This window comes from Python bivittatus, unplaced genomic scaffold (assembly GCF_059951505.1).
Source record: "Python bivittatus isolate LINGU-HERP-01145 unplaced genomic scaffold, Pbiv_v1 ctg000480_np1212, whole genome shotgun sequence".
Lineage (NCBI taxonomy): Eukaryota > Metazoa > Chordata > Lepidosauria > Squamata > Pythonidae > Python > Python bivittatus.
Window position 1 is genome coordinate 57,412,992 of NW_028277075.1, and position 21,087 is coordinate 57,434,078.

The window sequence follows — 21,087 nt, forward strand, 5'->3', positions numbered from 1 at the left end:
CCCTCCTCGACAGGGAGTACATTTTCGGCTTAGGCAGGGTCGCTCCTGGCTCTAGCTCGATGGCGCAATCACTGGGCCGGTGTGGTGGGAGCTGGTCGGACTCCTTCTCCCCGAACGCTGCCGCCAGGTCTCGATACTGCCTCGGGATTCCGCCGCCCGTCGGGGGTTCCCCGGGTCCGGCCCCTCGCTTTGCGGTCGCCTCGCCAGTCGCCGCTGCCTCCCCTCGCCTCGGGATCGTGGCGGGTCTCCGGGGTCCCGGCGCTGCTGCTGCTGCTGTTGCTGTTGCCGCCCGGGTCTCGGGCCCCATCTGCTCTCGCCCCGTCTCCCGGTGTCCCGGACCCTCCGCTTGTCCGCCGGTGGTTGCGGCTGCCTCCGTCTCCACGGCTCGGTCCCCTCTGCTCTCGCCCCTCGCCGGTCTGTCGACCCCGAACCGCACTGCCTCCGCCGTCCAGTCGACTCGTGGGTTCCGCCGCCGCAGCCACGCCAAGCCGAGTACCACCGCGTAGTCGGCCACCGGGACCACCACGAACCTCAGTTCTTCCCGGTGACTCCCGATCGTCATCTGGACCGGCTCGGTGTAATACTGAGCTGGCCCCCCTGCCAGCGTGCCATCTAACTGGCTGAATGAAATGGGCTCCCGGAGGCGCCTCAGCTGTAGCCCGAGCCCCGAGACCACCGCTGGGTGCATCAAGCAGTGGGTGCAGCCCGAGTCCAGTAGCGCCCGTAGCTGCGCCTCCCCTCCGGATCTCACCCCCCGGACGTGTATCCTCACCCGGAACGGTGGGCAGTCCTCGTCTCCTATTGGGTCCGCGCGCCTCGACTCCCCTGCTCGCACTGGGACGCCGTTCAGTGCGAGCGCGCCTCGTTTCCCGCCGGCTCCAAGTCCTCTCCGGAGGATGCTGTCTCCGGGGTCGACCACCCCCCGCGTCCTTTCTCGGTCACCGCCGCCACTGCCCCCTTCCGCGGTCGGTCACCGGTCCTTTTCCCGTTCACACGCGGGGTTTTGACTTCGGGCCGTGGTGGGACGCCTTCCCGCTCCGTCGGGCACTGCGCCGCTCGGTGGCCTCTGCCTCCGCATCGGAAGCACAGATTCGGGGCTCTGGTCGCCTCTCGCCTCCCGGTGGACTGCCGTCGACCGCTCCGTCTCTCCTCGGGGGTCCTCTCCCTCGGCCGGTCCCTTGCCTGGTCCCGTCGTCTTGTGCTCTGTTGGATCTGCCGCCACGCCGATTCCGCCGTTCCGGCCAGCCGGATCCAATCCTTCACTGTGGACGGGTCGTCCCGCCCCAGTGCCCGTTCCAGGATCTCTGGGTTGAGTCCCCTCTTAAAATACTTCACCTTCAGGGACTCCGGCCAGTCCGCGAGCTTCTCGGCCAACCTCCGGAACTCCAGGGCATATTCCGATACCGATTTGCCCCGCTGTCTGAACTGTAGGATGTCGTCCTCCGCCCGCTTGGCGCTCAATGTGTCCTCGAATCTGTCCCGGAGCGCCTGCATGAAGTCCGGGAAACTCCGTAGTTCCGCCGCGTTGGCATCGTACAGCCCGATCACCCAGCTGGCTGCTTGGCCATCTAGCAGCTCGGCCACGTAGGATACCCTGTCCTCGGCTCTAGCGAATAGGTGACCACCCCTCTGCATGAACCCCCTGACGTGCGTCAGAAAGTGCGGCAGCTGTTCGGGGTCCCCTGAGAACTTCCCAGTGATACCCCGAAGTCTCAGGGCGTCTGCCGCCCGTTGGTCCTCCGACCGGGGCGCCGTGGGTGGTGCCGGCGGGGGTGTCGGACCGCCCCCCCTGTCGCTCGCCTCCTCGTTCACCGCCGGTGGCCCCACTCTCTGTAGTAGGGTCTGGAGCATCGCCTCCACGGCGTCTAGGCGTCGCTCGACTCTCTCCTCTAGTCGGGCGAATTTCTCGCTCCACTCACGGTTCCGGAGCCCCGAACCCCAGGTCATCGTAACGCCTGAATCGTCTGGTCCTTGGTTCACGCCCATCGACCACCGCTCGGATGGAGTGCGCCCGGCCCTGGCCACTGCCCCATCGCTCCCGGGCGGCTCCGACCGCCCTTCCGCGAGCCTGGATCCCTTGCGCTCCAGCTGACCCACGGATTCCTCGTCGCTGGTCATGCCTGTATTGAGAAAGAAAACGCTCCTCGGTGGTACCGGGTAGCGCTGACGGTGAGTCCTGGCTTTATGTGAGATTTGCCCCGTTCGACAGAGAAACTCTCGTGACACGTGTGGTTCACAAAGAAGGTTTACTCATGCGTAACGTAGTAGTCACAAGCAAAGCCAGGACTGGCTTGGTACAATTGCATCACTTGTTATATTCCCCCCTTCCCGCGCTTTTTCCCGCCTCGTGATCGCGTTGCAGCTGTGGGCTATTAGGCCCCCCAATGTCCCCTCTGATCGTTCATGATGGCAGGGTCGGTCAGAGTCCATTGTCCTTGATTGCCAGTCCCCCTCCGGCTGGGTTGGTCCCTCCCTGCTACGTGCAGACCCGCGGGTTCTGTGCTGCGTTGCGATCTTGTTTCGCTGCCCTGCGGCCCCGTTCCTTGCTTGCTCGCGCCGTTATCAGTTCATAGTTAAAAGCTTCCGCTGCGGTTTTCCTGTTTAGCTGGCCGCAGGTGGCTCGTTAATTAGCGGCGCTTTCGGTTCCTCTTTTCCCCGCTAGCTACCGCCGGTGGATTCCGCGTGGTCTGGTTGCGAGCTTCCCTGCAACCCCGTGCTTCCCTGAAGCCTCGTGCTGACCGAACCTGACACAAGGGAGGTAAAACAAATCGAGATGGTGGCCCCACTTCTTTTTTTATTGTGCATCACTTGTAATTGACGATTTGGTGTGAATCACCCAATTTCATGGAAGTCATAGGCAGAAAGACTTTCTTTTTACCTGGAGGCTAATAAATTAGAGAACCCAGAAGAGAAACCTATAATTATTTTGATAGTTGGTGGATATAAATCATCTTGCCCATTCTCCTACGGCACCCAACACCTTGATGAATTCTGAAAGTTGGAAACCTTCTAAAGCCTACTTTGTGATCATCTTACATATGGAATTAACGATGGAGAAACCCAATGCTGCTTCTGTGCCAAATCACAGCACAGGAAAAAGGCTTTGGCAACAGAAGCCACGTCACAAAACTAAAAGTAATTCATTCTGCAAGTTTTTGGAATGTGCTCGTGCTTCAGGATAAGCAGGAATCAGAGTATCTTCAACCAGTTCAATGAATCATTGGAATCTGTTCCAACGTCACAGAAGAGATGGGCTTGCTGAAACTGTGGGGGAAGTATAAGAGAGTGGGCCTTGATTCAGGAATGTGAAGTGTTCTTTCAAAAAGAAAGCATGACATATTCAGAAAGTCTGTGTATTTAAGACTAGTGGCAGACATCAATACTTGCAATACAGCCTTCCATATTGAATATACACACAAGGTGGACCCATCTGCTGTGGGGAAGTACAAAAACTATATTTAATTAAAAACACAAGGGCCTCAGAAGATCCAGGGTCAGAGTTGTTGGCATCTCTGAGTATAAATGGCCAGGAATGCATAATGGAATTTGGCTCAGGTTCTGTTATGTCTCCACTGACAAAAAATACATCTTCCCACTTATTCTATCACTATCCACCTAAGTTAGAAAAGTCACCTGTCAGCTTCATGATTACAATAAATGGGTTGTTGCAATTGGTGGAAGTTGTCTGATAAATGTGCACATAGCTCAAATTGGCAGAGCCGTCAGGCCGAGCCCAAGGAACTCCAAGAGACCATGTAAATTCAGTCCAGCAATGTTCATTAGCTACAACCTCTAGCAAGGATCTTCCCAGACTGAAACCCCAGTTCCCAAGCAATGCCAGCCACAACACTGTGAATTCCTCAGGGAGGGGCCAGTCTCATCCTCTTATCTCTCCCTCTCGCCTCAGGAGATGAAAGAAAACGTTTTTCTCCCTGAGTCTGGCCTTCATCATTCCATTCCATCACAAGAGCCTACCTTTCATTGTAACCAAGGGAGCAAACCTACTCATTTCCAGAAGGCTTTTGTGATCCTATCCTTTCATTGTAACCAAGAAGGATCACAAAAGCCTTCTGGAAATAAATGGTTTGCTCCTTTGGAAATCACCCTGTAGGGTGTGCATATACAGAAAAGTTGGATATACAGTATTTTTTGCTGAATTCTCACAGATTTTCAAGGAAGAGTTGAGTAAATATGAGGCAATGAGAATTGGATCAACTCATTGCACAAGGCATTCTTGAACCAGTGATGCGCACTAGCTGGGCATCAGCCTAGATATGAGGCCTGATCTCAATATCTGTATTTGGCCAAGGCAGCGTAAATAATGCACTGAACTGAGATCCATATCCATATACAGTGGTACCTCGGGTTACGATCTTAATCCGTTCCGTGACACTGGTCGCAACCCGATTTGGTCGCAACCCGAAGCAAATTTTCCCATAAGGTTCAATGTAATTACCGTTAATCCGTTCCGGCGTCCGTGGACCATGCGTCAGGGGCAGAAAAACGGCCATGGACCATGTGGCATGGGCGGAAAAATGGCCGCGGACCACGTGGAACGGGTGGAAAATGGCCACGGACCACATGTCATGGCGGAAAATGGCCGCAGATCCGGTTCTTAACCCGAGGTAAATTTTTGTGGCCGGAGCTGGTCGCCACCTGAAAAGTTCATTAGCAGAGGCATTCGTAACCCGAGGTACCACTGTAGCAGCGTCTGCTATAAACTAACTACTTGGCATACCAGCTGGGGAAGAGACTTAAGGGGAGTGGTCAGATATGGACTATGACATAGAAAGAACTGTATATGGCTACCAATCAACTTATTACAACCTGACAAGGCAACTGAATACCAAGAAACCCTGTTTCACAATCCTTTTGGTTGGGTGTTTCCAAGTGAACCTATGTTGCTCGTTTCCTGATTATCTTCAAGGGCCAAGCCACAAGAAACAGATTGCAGTAATCCAACCTTGAGATTCCCAGTACATGTGTCACTGACATCAGTTCTCTCTCCTTCAGGAATGGACATGTCTAGTTTATCATGAAGAACTGGTAAAAGGTCCTCTTGCCCCTTGCCACCAACGGAATGTGAATATCCACCGTCAGTGCCAGATTCCAAAGGAGCCCAATGTGTGAACCTGATTCTGAAGAGGAAATGTGACCCAGTCAGGCATCTCTCTCAAATACTGAAGCCAGCCTGCAGAACCAACAGCTATTTGATCTTGTTCCAGCTCAGAATCAGTCAGCTTGTTCTCCCAAAGCCAGTCCTTCACTACCTGAAAAACATGTAAAGACTCTCAAAGTAGCAGACTCTGAGCTTGCATAAAAGCAAAGGTACAGCTGGATCTCATCACCACCCTGGAAGCCATTCACTCAGAACCCCAGTATGATCCCTCCCAGTGGCTTCATAGAGAGGTTAACACGTCTAGAGGCTGTGGATTTGTTTAAGTATGTACAGTTCTCTATGAACAAGGACTTCCTTTTTCCTACCTCTCCCACTGTTCAATTTCTTTGATACTTTATCCACAATGCAAACTTTTACATGCTTCTTTTATATACCCCCTCAGCCACTTTTTTTCTTTTAAAGCTAGAAAGCCTTGCATTTGGAAACATTTCCGTTGAGGGAATGGTTCCAACTCCTTGATTATTTTTGTTGCTCTTTTCAGTACCTTTTCTAACTCAGTATTTTTTTTCTTAATGAGGAGTGAACAGAACAGAAGTTTACAGTTATTTCAAGAATGGTTGCTAGGTAGATTTGTGTATAGGCATTACAATGTTGGCAGTCTGATTTTCAGTTCCTTTCTTAATGATCCGATAAATACAATTTGTCTTTCCCATTGCACCTCACACTGGGTTGATTTTTTTCCACTGAATTATCCACTATAATTTGAAGATCACAGCCAGTTCAGACCCCATCAGGTGAACCAGGTTTTCTCAATACGATTGTATAAGTACTTCATACTGCCACAAAGGGCTATGCAAAAGCTTTGAAGGGATGCTTCAACTTTGACTGAATCACCCATTTAAAGCAGATTTGCAAATCAACATAGAAACTTGCTTTGAAGCAGCAAATAAATTCAGGTGAACATGTACAAAACTCCCAGCTAATTCATCCAATGCTGATCCTTCAGGGGCCTTATTCAATGTACAGATGAACAACAAACCAAAGCAAAAGTGTTTAGAGGAAAATCTTATCTCAAGCTGAAATTCATGCTTGCTTTGATCATTTTGAAATTTCCAGCTTCCAAAACCTTGTTTTACTTTTTCTAGAAGGTCAGAGTTCACCTTTGCCCTGATAGTAATTTCCAGAATGAATTGTCTCCCAAGATATTTTACTGAATATTTGCATGCCTGAAATATTGTATTAAACTTGTAGATTAAGTTTTCAGCTGTCACGTAATACCGTAATGGATTAGCACAAGACAGTGAATGGAAGACCACTTTTATTAAAATGTAAAATGTATCTGCTGTGAAAATATAAATTGAATCGCAGCTCTGAAGTCTCAATTCAGGTTCCACTGCATATAAGGTAAGACATAGTAAGGAGTACTTCCCATCAGGGAAGGCTACATCTTTTGCCCATTTCAATATTGTATAAATCTCCATATTATTTATTTATTTATTTATTTTAAAAAGGCTTCAATTGTTCCACTAGTTGGGTACCTTCCTGAAAATGTATTTGGCCCATCGTAATCCATACCTTAATCACTTATGCACTCTGGGTGGGTCTGCTCTTGAAGAATATTTGGAAAAGTGCAGTTTGTACAAATGATAGCCAGATTTATTTCTGACATACTGTGAGCTGAGCACAGAATACTGCTCTCAAACCAACTGTACTTTTGCCAAGGACTTTTAGGTTAGTGGGAAAGTGGAGCACGGTCTGCTCTCTTCAGCAGGCTGACTGGAATTCTCCAGATTAAATGGACCCCTTACTTGATTTGAAATGAATTGTTCAGATATTTTTCTCCCTTTGGGTGTCACATGGTTTCAACTATATAGCTCGCACTCCCAATTTTTCTGCTTTAAATTTCGCTTATTGTGATGTTTTAACATTTATCAATTAGGTTCAAATTTAAAACAGTACATCATATTGGGTACACTTTGTTTAAGTATGAAAGACAGGTAAAAATAATTTTATAAATACATAATCAACTAAGAAAATTATCCCCCCACAAAATGGTGCTTGGCTGCATTTCAACAAACAACCAAAATTTCAGCCAAAGGAAGGTCTTAACATGAACAAAATGTCTGAAAATGCATATTGCATAGCAGTGATGATCATGAACAAGCTATAAAGTACTTCTGTTTATGCCTTTCAAATCAGGGTTTAAATGAATTTTTAGGAAAATGACAGCCAATTCATAATATGACAAAATCTATAAACTAAGCCAGTTCATACTTAGATGAATCTTGGCAGAGTTGCTCATTGTCTAAAGAACTTCTTAAATTAACTACTACAATGACATGTGCAGATATCTTTACCACTTGAATAAATAAACGCAGGGCCTAATTCATCCATTATGCAATATGTAAGAGGGACCATGTCCATTTGCTAAGACTGAATCCTGTCTAGCCCTGTTTATTTCTTCAGTCATTTTTTTGTGGATTTATATACTACCTTTTTACATAAGAAAATACTATAAGGTGGAAAACTGAAAATTGAAAATCCCACAATTATTAATTTTGTTTTGTTTCGTTTTCCCCATATCAGTTTCTCACGTATTTTTCCTGATCTATGCCCATAATAGAAACATGATATTTGTTGAGGCATTACAAATATGTCCCAGGACTCTAATAATGCCAACCCCTCATTATGAATCTGTTCTTTCAGGGGTAATGCACTTCAGTACAAGTTAACTCTCATTTATCTGGCACTGGCAATCATACTTCTACCTTTTCTGGATTGAGTGTAGCTTCACAGCAATACCATGCAACTCCATGTGGCTTTGAAGAGACAGAAAAATCGAATTGTATATCATCAGCATATTGATGACAACCTACTCTACCATCAGAACATTTCCCAGGATCCTATTATCAACTTTTGTAGGGTGTAATTTCACCATTTCCTATTTTACTAGAAAAAGTAGGATATAGCAGTGCAGAAATATAGCAAATACTGCTCAGGTATTATATGCCACAGATACCTTTGTTGTTCAAGCGTTGCAATGTTTTCTTAAGGATACCTATATATCATCATCCTGGATACTATTTATATGATCTCTTAACTTGGAACAAAACAGAAGGGATTCTGGTCTCCTATCTTGTCATGCCTGTTTTCTCTTTTTCAGATCACTACCCCTTCTTTCATTACTGAAATATGTAAATATATCAAAATCAAGATTTGAAATCCCAGGATAATTGACTGCATGCATCAAGGTTTAACAGCGCAATGTTTTTGCAGTGAGTCCTACAGATTCTTATGAGATGAAAGTACAGGTTTGAAAATTAACTTCTTTCATATTATATCAGGTAGAGGCAATACATGGGTTAAAAGCATGGGTTCTAAAAATGGAAAGTGTTAAAATTCCCTGAAAAGCTAGGATGAAAGATTAGAGATACTGAACAATACCTGTCCACAGTAAACTGTTGATCTGAGGATCTGTATTAGGTGATGTTTGTAGGCTGTTCATGTAGAATGATGGAAAACACAGATGATAGCAGTGAACGTTGCACAACAATGGAGTCTGATGTTTTGTTTCCACTTTTCAAAAGATTTTTTTTTTTTAATTTGATAAGGCCCAGGAAATTGTTAGCGACATCCTGGTGGGAACCAGTGGAGAAGAATGCAGACTCTATCAATGGTGCAGTTCTTATCCCCAAGGGTTGTGTTTGGTGGGTGTGGGAATAGCATGTTTTCAATGTCTGCTGCTGCAGTGAGATAGCATTGAGAAACAAGGCCAAAGAACAGTATAAACTCAGTCGAGGGAACGAAGCGCTTTATCCATCTGTAAAGTGTGCTCAGACAATGAAGCACTAGATTCAGTCGAACAACAACAAAAAAGTATAAAAGGGCTGGAAAGAAAAGGAACGGCCGGAAAGCTGAATCAGTATGCAACATAATAAGGATCTTTTAAAAAAGCATTTCAGTAAAATACTTACAACCCAAGAAGAGAGTTGTTATCTTTAATAGTATCATTATTTTTCACTCTGTTCATTTGATACAAGATGAATAGTATTTAATAAAGGCTTTAACAGGGTTTGGTTACTTATGTTAGAGCAAGTGGAAATTGGAATCTATGTGATAGCAAGAGTGGGAAAAATAGGCTTACAGTAATAATCAATTTTTATAGGTATGAATTCAGTCTGAACTGCTAGAAAGTCAAAAGTGATTGCATAATTTTTATGGCACGTAATGTATTGGATTAGTTGCCCTGGTAAAGGCAAAGTATGAAAGCATCTTCTTGGAAGCTGAGATGAATCAGGAGAAAATTAGTATTATCCTGTGACTGTAATAGCCTTTCCCTCTTTGGCATCTTCTTTTTCCATGAAGGGAAGATCATTGGTTCAGATACAAATGGAACAATGCTGAATCCAAGGTGCATCTTCCCTATGAAATGTTGAACTGAGTCAAATATCTGATCCTTTTCATGTGAAGACAATTGGACAAATATTTGTGACAACGAACACAAGCATTTTATGGAAAGCCTGACTGATTGATGGATGGATGGATTGATTGATTTAATTTATCTGGCTGTCCACTTGCCAAGCAATTCTGGACAGCTAACATGGGTTAAAAACAATAGGTGCAAAGGAAAATAAGAAAATAACAAATCATAATAAAGTAAAACATCGTACACCAGAAACCAGACCTACAGTACAACTCATAGTTACCACAGCCTCTAATACTATCCTGGCCTAGCAATCTATAGAAGAACCAGGTTATCAGAACTTTCTGAAAAGCTGGCAGGGTTGGGACCATTCAAATTTCAAGGGGAGACAGGTTTTTCCATAGGGCAGGTGTTTCAACAGAAGCTCTTGAAGACAAAGGGCCTGAAGTTCCAGTTCTGCAACTGGTCCAGAGCATTTAGCTGTGTTAAGTGCAGCCCAGTTCTTGCCACCTAATTCAATTACGTATTAATGCCTTTAACTCCTCCCCCCCTCACTCCCATGCTTCCATGAAAAAGGGCACTTCGATTTGCAGCTATGCAGTTGGATTAAAATCACATGATATGTAAACTGCTACCAAGATTTTTTAAAAAAGAACAGCCATACTTGCACTGCAAGCTGAATATCAAGTGGAAATACAAATATTCATGAGGCTAACCCTTGGGTATCTTAAGAGTAGTTATATAACCCTACAAAATTAAATCTATAATGAGGGCAGTCATGAAATAACTAAGATGTTGTTCCATTCCTCCATGAGAAAAGAAACATTCAGCTATTAGTATTTCCTTTCTCATTGCTTGAAAATGACCTCGCTGCAGAAAAGTTAGCCAACTTCAGCAAATCCTTGTTTATGACTAACAAGGAGAAAGCAAATAAATAAAGCAAAATAATGATCAATAAAAGGACTTTCAAATCTCAAGGTGTTCCTCTGCAGTCATATCCTTGCTATTATCACCTGTGATACTTATGATTAGCATTCTTGAATTGCCATGTGACATCACCAGGCCCATGGATTTGGAAATGACGAATAAAAGAACCATCCATCAGAATATTTTCAGCTCTGCTAAATATGTAGCCAAATCAGGGACATATAAACATGCAAAAATCCATACTTTTCAGAAATTTTGGACATGTTTTGCAACTCAAAAAATATGCACAAAATACTGAACATTTTAGAACAATAAATAATTAAATGCAGACATCCTTGGTAAAAGTGAAATTTTCATCCAATGGCTGTAAGAGAACAACATGGAAAATAATAAACAGTGAATTAACCAAATAAAGTTGTCTGTCTTGTAATTACACCACAAAATGACATCACAGGAATATTGACTTCTCATGATCTGTGCCATGTCTGCTTTTAAAATATCTTATTGCGGCATTGCTTCAGCAAGTCAAGAGGCTTGAGGACCTAACTCTTGAATATCCTATTCATTGCTGTGCATCTTCTGACACTGGAGAGTTAAATAAAAAGTATTATAATTGCACTGAGGAAGGAGGGCAAAAAAATAGAACATTCTATTTTTCTGTAACATATTTTCATTTATTTCAGTGTGTAATCTTTTTTTTTTAAGTGAATTCACTTCAAAGATAATGCACAGTTGGAATTATGAATATCCCTGCTTTGTAGTAAATGCACTGCAAGCTTCTTAAATAATTAAATTATGTGAGTTCTGAAAATGGACTGTAATTAGTCATTAAGGAGCAAATTCTATTGCTGTGCAGAGCTGGTATGCACTGTACAGAATATCTTCTGAGTCTGAGATTATTAATATAGGATGGCTTCAAATATCAGTGGAGCAAAGTCAACTATTTTCTACCTCGGAATATAAAAGCAAAGCTGTGTTTCAACCCATATTTATTAAGTTGTGGTTTAATGAATGATTGTACCTTACAACCTTTGATATTCTTATTTCTCTCACAAATCTGAAATAAGCCCTGAGCCATCCTGTCACATGCTATTTCTGGATTTGTAAGAAGCGTTGACCACAGGGGAAGCTAGTCATAAGGAGTGGGATAATACTTCTTACACAGATACAAACCAACTTTAGACCCCATTATCACTGGGATGAAATATGAATCATGTTAAAGACTACACATCATCAAAACTCTCATTAAAATTTGAGGAACTACCATAAGCATCAAAACAATGCTTGCCAGTTTGGCTTGCCTAGTCCCAAATGATAAGTTGGTTGCCTAAGAAATTTTGCTAAAGGGCAGATATTGGCTCTGGAGCTAAATGCCAAAAATCTATGCGCCCGTACAGCAGAACAACGTATTCATCTCCTAAGAAAAGAAAGTAATGAGACTTAAACAACCACAACCACAACAAAAACCCACCCTCACAGACTTGCAAAAAATATTCCTCAGTATTCATGAACACACACACACACACACACACATGTTCATACATAAATGACAAAATACACACATGCACGTACAACCCTAGACCCAATCACCTGGAATGCAAAATTAAATGCCAAGGAAAACACACAGAGATCACATTTCACCCCAAACAAAAATCTAACCCCTCAAACACTCCCTCAAACCAAAAGGAAGCATAAAACATCCATGTGAGAAGCACCAAGAAGACACATACAGGCCTTTTGCACAAACACATACAACCAGCCTCTTCCCCCAGGAAAGACAAAACAGAGTAATGCAACAAACAACTCCCAGGAAATATACAAAGCACCCTCTAAGAGGCCACATCCTCCCATTATTCCTGACCATCCACAACCCAAACTACCTCACCTAAGGGAAGCAAAACCTTCACACACATACACCCAATCAGAACAACAAAACCCAAGGGGACTCCACACACTCAACTGGGCAACTCTAGAATAAAGGGGAGGCATCATCTTACCTTAGCTACACTTCCTAGAGCTTCCCTCCTGACACCCACTCAAATAAAAATGCGGAATGAGTAAGGGTTCTATTAAGTGGGGAATTTGGGTCATGGCAAGAGAAGAGCAACACTTTAAGGATCTAAATGTGGGCATTGTTTATCACAGTGTTTCTCAACCTCAGCAACTTTACGATGTCTGGACTTCAATTCCCAGAATTCCCCAGGCAGCATGGGGTTGAGAAACAGTGGTTTATCATACAACATCATCTAAACTTGAAGATTCCAGGCTAACTCAGCTTTTTTCCCTGTGTGTGTGGCATTTATGCCTGTGGGATTAGTATGCTGAATTTTTCCAGCATGGGTGTTTGCTATCACGCTGGACACCAATAGAAGCTGTGGCTGTGTATAAACTCTCCCTTAATCTTGGGCCAAAAGTAGGGGCAAAGGGCAAAAATCAACCTCAAACAATAGCAAATCAGCTGGAACAAGGCAAAAACCCCACTCAGCAACACAACCAGACATATTTTGATGACACTGCATTAAGGGAGGGAGGGGGCAGAGGAAGAGCAGAAGGAAGATACTTAGGAACCCCTCCTCCCTCCCTGACACTGCCCCCCCCAGCATAATTTATCCAATATAAAACAGGCCTGCCCCTCCATTCCCAAGGGGGACTAGAGGTGAAATTGCCTCCCCAAAATTGGGATCTGACCATGCATTTGAAATATAAGGCAAGAGGTATATATTACAGAAATGGAGAGCACAAGGAAGCAACAGGAACAGCCTAGACAGCAACTGTCAGGCTGTTGAATGTGGACATTCATTCAGGCATCTGAACTATCTTTACAAATGGATATTAATAGTCTGGGAATGCCAGTTATGTAATCCAGGATAAAAAAACTCCCAGATAAGGGACCAAGAAATTACATTTCAGGTTTCCATAGAATAATTAAAAATTTATTTTATTCCATAAAATTAGAATTTTTAATTGAGTGAAATAATTTTAATTATTCCATAGAATAATTAAAGAGTTATAAGAAAAGATTCATACGAGGGCTCACAACCTGCTTTTCAGTAGCTGGAAAAACTAAACATGTATCATTCTCTCTTTCTTCCTCAGAAGTAAGTCTTAGTGACTACGGTAGGGCTTTCTTCTGGATAAGGAGGTGCAGAATTGTAACCCTGGGTGCAAAAACATCTTTGCAAAAAATAGAATCTTTCTCAAAAGTGACAAAAAAGAGTATGTTCAGTCTTGACCAACATCCATGCTGAGATTCAAGGCTCCGGCTTCCCGTAATGCACAGAGCTTGTACAGACAAAGACAAGATTTATAGGCAGTGACATGAGGCTATAAAATGGGATATTAAATAATGAAAGACGTAGAGAATGTCAGTATAATGTCCTTTATTCCCCTTTGTTTTACAACTCAAGTTGACCAATGGAACAACCAAGTAACAAATAAAACGTAATGGGAAAAGTAATTTTACACAGTGCATAATTATCAATTTGGAATCCTGGATGAGAAGGGATCACTATGGGCGGATAATCTGCCTCTGTGGAACTTTATATGGACTTATCATTGAAACAATATCTGCAAGTGCATAAATAATACAAGCATGTGCCACATGCTACAGGGAATGTGGCCTAATGTTAAAATGCTGCCTTGCAAATCAAATGCTGAAATCTTTAATCCATAATGGGGCTTCTATTTCCTACAGACCACTCTTATATCTCAGCTTTGCCCTGGACCAGATGTGGGCAGGAGGAGGTTCTATACCAGAAAGACTTGCCACTGTTCAGTTACAGCTATAGATGGAATGCTGGCTACAGGCACGGCAACCTGGAAAGGCCTGCAGCGAGTCAATGCGGGCTTGATGCAGAATCTGATGGCTAAGTTGGCTTTCATTCTGATCACATGTAGGTAGCAGGCAAACTGCAGTGCAGAGAGTCTGACACCATATAACGAGTGCTTGGTCCACAAGGACTTGATCTTGTAGCTTTGCCATCTAGGAAGGGGTGGATCTGCAGCAATTTAAAAATACAGTCATATATTTCCTCAATGGCCAATTGTTTATATATTTGCTTTGTTCCCAACTTACTCATACATTATTTTATTTATTTACTTATTTATACATCATATTTATGTAGCTGCCCATCTCACCAGGCAACTCAAAAAATTATGTTTTAGTAGGCAATTCTATGCAACTTTCACTACTTTTTCAAAAACCAGCTAGCCTTAAGATATATTTCTGAACACAGCTTTTCCAGAAAGACTCAGATGCCAACAGACTATTTGCTGCTACTGCCTGCCATTTGTGCCATTTAAGCAAAACAGGTTGTTTTGTGCAGATGATGATGATGATAATGACCAATTTCTTTTACTTCCCTAACATCAATATGTACTTAATTTGCATTATGGTGGTCTGGTGACCATGCTCTTCTCAGTAGATTACACAAGGATAAGTGGCCTGCAACAGTAGCCTGCTAGAGGTAGACTCTAAAGCAAAAACTATGTGATGATTCTGTGTGAACAACTAATGTAAGTTTGCATTATCAAGTGAAGAAAAAATGGGGGAAGGAACTCATTAAAACAATACAGTGAACACTCCTCTGCCCTTGTACAGACTGAACTCAGTTAACTCATGCATCAGTATGAGTGAAAAGATCCCATTCTAAGGCATACATTAGTGGATGTATATCCTTGCACATTGGAATGAGGACAAATGCACTGTGGTCACATCCACACAGACACCCACCAACCCTTCAGAAACAAACCCTACTTTGGTAGGGTTTTTTATTATTGCTGTCCTTGCCAGGTGCAATGTTAAGCTATTCTAGGCAGGCACAAATAGGCTGTCGTTTCACAGATCCTGAAGCAATTTGACTACAGTTAAATAGTATTGTATGTCAGTAGCCTTTACAAACAGCTGACAGTCACTCAATGCCACAAGTCTAATTAAGACTGTAACCTCTCATTCAAATCCAACACTCCTTTCTGATCATCCCTGTGTAACAGTCTTCATTTTCCCACCTCTGTTTCTTAGTGGGGAGGTGCCTGTTTACACTCTCCAGCTTCCTGTTCTGAAAAACTATTGACCACTAATGAGCTGATCCAACGGGAAGGATTAAAATTGGCACCCAGACAGCATCCTCTCAGTGATCTGCATGGCTTCCACCCTGATGTTGTTCCAAATGGCATTGAAGACTGAACTATTTCCCCAGGCCTTGGAATAGAATGGATGGTGAGCCTCTGTAACATTTTGTGCTGTTTTGTATGTTGTTTTTTCTATTTCTGGATGCACATCATTTGCCCTTTTATTTTATTATTCTGATTTTCTTTTAATTTTGTAAAGTGCCCAGAGTCACCGGTAGTCAGGCATTGTTGAAATCCATGTAAACAATCAAACAAGCAAACAAATAAATGCTCCACATTTGTTTTCACTGAAAGAAAACAAAAGCATTCCATTGCTCAGGGAAAGCCTGGTGAAATGGTGATAAGGTGCTATGGTGTCCCAACTTCAGTTTAAGCCAGTGTTTCTCAACCTTGGCAGCTTTAAGATGAGTGGACTTCAACTCCCAGAATTCCCCAGCCAGCCATGCTGGCTGGGGAATTCTGGGAGTTGAAGTCCACTCATCTTAAAACTGCCAAGGTTGAGAAACACTGATTTAATCAGTTTAAACAAAGCTTGTTGAAATGGCACATTGACTTAGCAGGGATGGGGAAATCCAAGAAGGGGAGAGCCACCAAGAGGAAATTGCCTGTCCCATTGCATATTGAATAATCATTCTTGCAGCATTTCTTCCTACACCGCAAGGAGCCAGAAGTTAATGGCTCAGCTGTGAAGGGCTGAAGAAGCCCTCTGATATCATGCAAACACAGGACCAATCCCAGGTCAGCATAAATATCACACATGGAGGTGCCCTGAGACTTCCTTCTGCAGAAATCTGCATAAGATTGGGTAGAGAGGCAATAGTCTACATGAGCCTATCATTGTATTAAAATAAATTCTGGAGTCTCAGATGAGGCAAGTAGAGGTCAAGGATAGGGACTTCTTTAAGTAATCCTCCATTTCTGGGACTTAAAAAAAAAAAATTATTAATTGAGAAAAAGAAGAGAAACACAAAGAAAGTGCTTTAACAAAAAAGTGAAAGAAATACAACGAAGAAAAAAAGGTTAATATGTCATTATAACAGTAAACAATTACAATTCTATATATACTTATCTAATGCAAATATTCAAGTGCGTATTTATTTCTAATATATTTGTATGACTATCTTTTTATTAGCCTACTGTATTTTGTATAAACGAGTCCCATATTTCATTGTCCATACAACTGTAAGTCTATAGATAATCCACTCATAAGTGGCAAGTGCAATCAGGTCTTCAATCCGGTGAATAAACGGGGCCATACATTTCTTTCCGATGCTGCTCAGCCTTTTGGCCATAGTAAGGGCTTCAAGAATCCGATTGTCAAGTTCCATTACTAGGTATCTCCATTTCTGGAACTTTCTACCCAAAGGAGCTCATCTTGCAGCAATATTGCTGTCCTTAAGAGATCAGAGACTTTATTCTGATTTTCCCTAACAATGAACATCGTGCTGTCTGATGTACTGTTGCTTCATCACTGTTACATTTTTAGATTTCTATTGAAAAGTACTTGGGGTTTTTTATATTGATAGTTGATAGAAACTTCTAAATAACTGGTCCTGTTAACATTTAATGTGCCATTAAATCTACATGAAAACTGAAACACCAATATGTAACTCTGATTTATAAAATATGTATATTAGGAAAAAGTACATGTCTAGGTTTGCATATCACACTAAGCCATCAACCATAGTTTATGAACTCTGGTGGCTAAGTTACCTTAATAGCTGCCTGGGCTGGCTAAAAGACCGTGCCAAAAGTAACAAAGCCATATTAGAGCTAACACAATGGGTGAACCTAATCATTGTGTGATGAAAATCACTTGATCAGTATATGCAATAGGAAAATGCATAGAGAAGAGTCAATTTAGCTCAGAATTACTATCCATCCATTTTGCTGATTTGTCAGCGTTGCTATAGATGGCCTTTGCTTTTGATTAGAGACTACAATCACTGTTAAGATTATACTAAACAGCTACTGTACGGCCCATAATAAAATGCAGCCAGAAATGGACATGATGTAAAGCTTGTCTTCATTTATTTGTTTGTCTGATTTATTGAATTTAGATGCCACCTGACTTGAACAAACTCTTGAAAGGGAGTGTTTTATAATATTAGCTACTAATTTTGCCCTAAGATTTGCAAACTGACTTGCTTAAGATTTGCTTCTCATTTTTTTCTCCTTTTGTTACATACTTTATGTAATGCAAAAATCATTTGTACTGATAACAAGTTGTCCAAAATTCATATATATGTTTAATTTATTAGTATTTGCCAGGATTTTCCACTGCCTTTGAACAGAGGAACTATAGCAATACAAAATCACAATTATTAAGTATTTATTAGTGACTGGGTATAAATGGTGTGTGTGTGTCCATATAGATATGGAGAAATGTGTTGGTCTTGATATTTGTAAAGCATATACATTGTAATAGGGCTTTTTTAATTATATTAAACCAGTATCAAAAACACATATGGTTATTGCTACTGTTGAAGAGATGCTGCGTGTTGATCATCCTTTAGTGCATTTTGAATGATAGTTGGTCTGTAGGGACCAGTGAAGGCCTCCAATTAATTATTACTGGAGAACATGAAATCATAAACAAAGTTCCTTGTAATAAATTTTTAAAATGAGATTGCATGTTTTATTTACAGTGCTGGTCCATTTTGGGCTTTAAATCTATGAACAAAAACAAACATGCTTCTTATCAAGCTGAAATAAAAATATCAATAGTATTTCTTTTCTATCAAAGTGGAACACAAAATATGTGAAATAGAATTCTGGTTAAGTGGCTGAAGAAGGGAGCAAGGATATCGAATAGGAAGAATAGATTTACCTCCTTCCAATTTATTTTTTAAAAGATTGATATAAAAACAGAAAAAAAATCTAAAATACTGTGTTTATATTTGAGATCATGAGATACTTACATATGCATTTGTGTTAGATGGTTACTCTTTGAAAGTCAATCTACAATCAAATTAAACTTGACATTGGAGACTTCCAACAACAACAAAAATGTTTGGTTATAAATGAACTTGTATTTTATAGACTTTTCTTTGCCTCAGGTTTTTTACCTCCATTCTTCTCCCATTTACCATATTTCATAGTCCTCTATAAACTTGAAAGGGGGGGTCTTTTTTCCCTGAAAATTAAAAAACAGAAAGCTAATTTTTATCCTGATCTTCTTCAGACAAATCAGGAGGACTGTTCCAAGTCTAAGTGTATCCTCTGGTGAAAATTACAATGTCCAGTGAGATACCCCACTCAAATTGATCTCAGAATCTATCTGAGGCCCTGACAACTCTCAAACTTTATTCCAGCCTAACCAAGATCACCTCCAAAACCCCAAGAATGAGGGCAACCAAGTACCTAGCTATAGATCCAGGCAGATATGCAATGCCTGTCTGGCAGCAAATCCAATATTCTTTCTTTTAGAAGGAACCATGCTCTGGTCTACACTCTAATAAGAAGCCAAGGAGTGACAAGATCCAAAGCTTGCTTATAAAGCAGATCCACTGAAGTCAGGCCATTGCAAAGCAACATTGTTTTTCTTGCTCTGAAGATTTCTATTCTTGACGCAACAAACCCCTCAGAATAAGAAGGATTGTAGTTCAGGAAGCAAGGAAACTGACATGGGTGCAGTCACCTCCTTTCTCTTCACAAAGGTCTTATGAAGTAAGTTTAACTGAGAAAAAGTGGGGGGGGGGGGGAGACCGGACTAGCGAATTAGTAAACAACAAGGCTGAATAGAGATGTGAATGTCACAAGAGAGCTGGCAAGAGTGATAAATCAAGTTGAGATGGAATCACTTATCACAGTGGATATCAGCATTGACAAGCTGCCCTACTGACCAACAGTTAAATAAGGAAAATCATTTTACTCAAAAGTCTCCTACTATCAGTTTCTTAGGGTGTGTATACCTCACTGTCATCATCAGTTGGTGGCAGAGCACAGCTTCTTCAATTTTCCTTGTTGTACAAGATGCAACTCTTGCCAACTTGATGAGCATCATTTGGCATCTTCTACAGTGCCCCTAATCTAGCATCCTTCTAGGGCAACTGTTTTCTACTGCTGTGCTGAGGCACATTTGTGTGCCATGAAAGGTCCACAGGTGTGCCGCATCACTGAGCCACAAGTAAATGACAGGAAGTGCTATGCAGCTATGCAGCCAGAACCCTACCTCTGTGACATCACCAGGGGCAGACTGCCTCCATTTCTCCTCCCAAGTCCCAGAAACCTATGACATCACAGGACTTCTGGTTTCATGACCTGGCACTCCCACCTATAAGATGTGGAACTATGCAAGTTAATACCGTGTCAGTGTGCCATGGGGTAAAAAAAGTTGAAAGCCACTGTTCTAGGGTATCATGAAGGAGAAGTGGCAGTTGCCACCCTGAACATAATTGGCATTTAGAGAAAAACCTGGGAAAAAAGTGTTCCCAGAAAATCTCAAAAGTTTTCTCAGAAAAAAGTCTCTGAGATATTCCAGCCTCGCTTTGCTTCTCATACTCACATCTGTGCAGCCCTGATCCCAGACTTCACCCCTGAAAGTTGATTGCCCATTCAGAAAATCATCTAGCAGCATTTAGAAATATTAACATTCCTTTGTCTTTCCCTAATCACTCTTCGCGGTGATCAAGCCAGTGAAATTCATAACAATATTTTCTTCCTAGTGTGCCATTAGAAACCTCTGTATAGCAGTGTGAATATTTTTTTTTAGAAATCACTTCACCCACACTGTCTTTACTGCATAGCAATGATCTTCACTTAGAAAAAGAAAATGTAAGCTTTTTCATGTGAATTTTTATTGTCAGGAGTTCTATGGATTGGGAAATATGTTCATGATCCTTTATCTCTCTTTCTTATTCATTATGAAGAGAAAATTTGTGATTTGGAAAATCATGTGACTGTCAATTGTGATGTGGCCTTTGGTGCCTATGAGGAATAGAACCCTTTTTTCCTTATCTTCTTAATCCACAGAGTTGGCAACTCAACAAAATAATGCCTTGTTACAAAGGTGCGTGGCACACTGACAGTGCATCAAAGCTACTTGAGTATAAGTCAAACCAGAGGTGAGAAGCCTGTGATTGGTTGGTCCCTTTATCAAAGGCATCCATCAATACCTTTGGGCATGTCTCAGGATCAAAGGGCCTTGTGTTCATAAATTTAGTTTACTGGCAGTTCCTCTGTTCAGATTATGGATTGTCACTCTTGCTGCTACTGCTTCAGGTCAAAAATGACACAGAATCAGAAGTCAGAAGTTTCTGTGGTGGTAACATCAGAAGGATATTCCTGAAGTTTCAAACAATGTCCCTCAAATCCCCTAGAGCAAAACATGAAAATGTGAATTAGGAATACCCCAGGCAAAAGGAAGAGGTAAGGGAAAGCAGCTTTCACTTCTGAATTGCAAGCAATGTGGTTTTTTTAAAAAAATAAAATAAAATCACTACTTGTTCTGACAGAATTATTCACTTTATTGCAGCTTCTTTATTCC

General features: G+C 42.0%; 1 protein-coding gene across 1 annotated transcript; it reads right to left on the minus strand.

Moving 5' to 3' along the window:
* Positions 1 to 609: 609 nt before the first annotated feature.
* Positions 610 to 8,853, minus strand: LOC148214982 (uncharacterized). The gene is made up of 2 exons (XM_088145990.1): positions 8,564 to 8,853; positions 610 to 2,744 (listed from the first exon to the last, which is right to left on the minus strand). The coding sequence occupies exon 2, from the start codon at positions 2,116 to 2,118 to the stop codon at positions 847 to 849; it is 1,272 nt and encodes a 423-aa protein (XP_088002116.1). The 5' UTR covers positions 2,119 to 2,744; positions 8,564 to 8,853; the 3' UTR covers positions 610 to 846.
* Between the last annotated feature and the right edge of the window lie 12,234 nt (positions 8,854 to 21,087).

Coding starts and splice junctions, on each gene's coding strand:
- LOC148214982 (XM_088145990.1), bottom strand. CDS start 2,118: ATGACCAGCGACGAGGAATCCGTGGGTCAGCTGGAGCGCAAGGGATCC.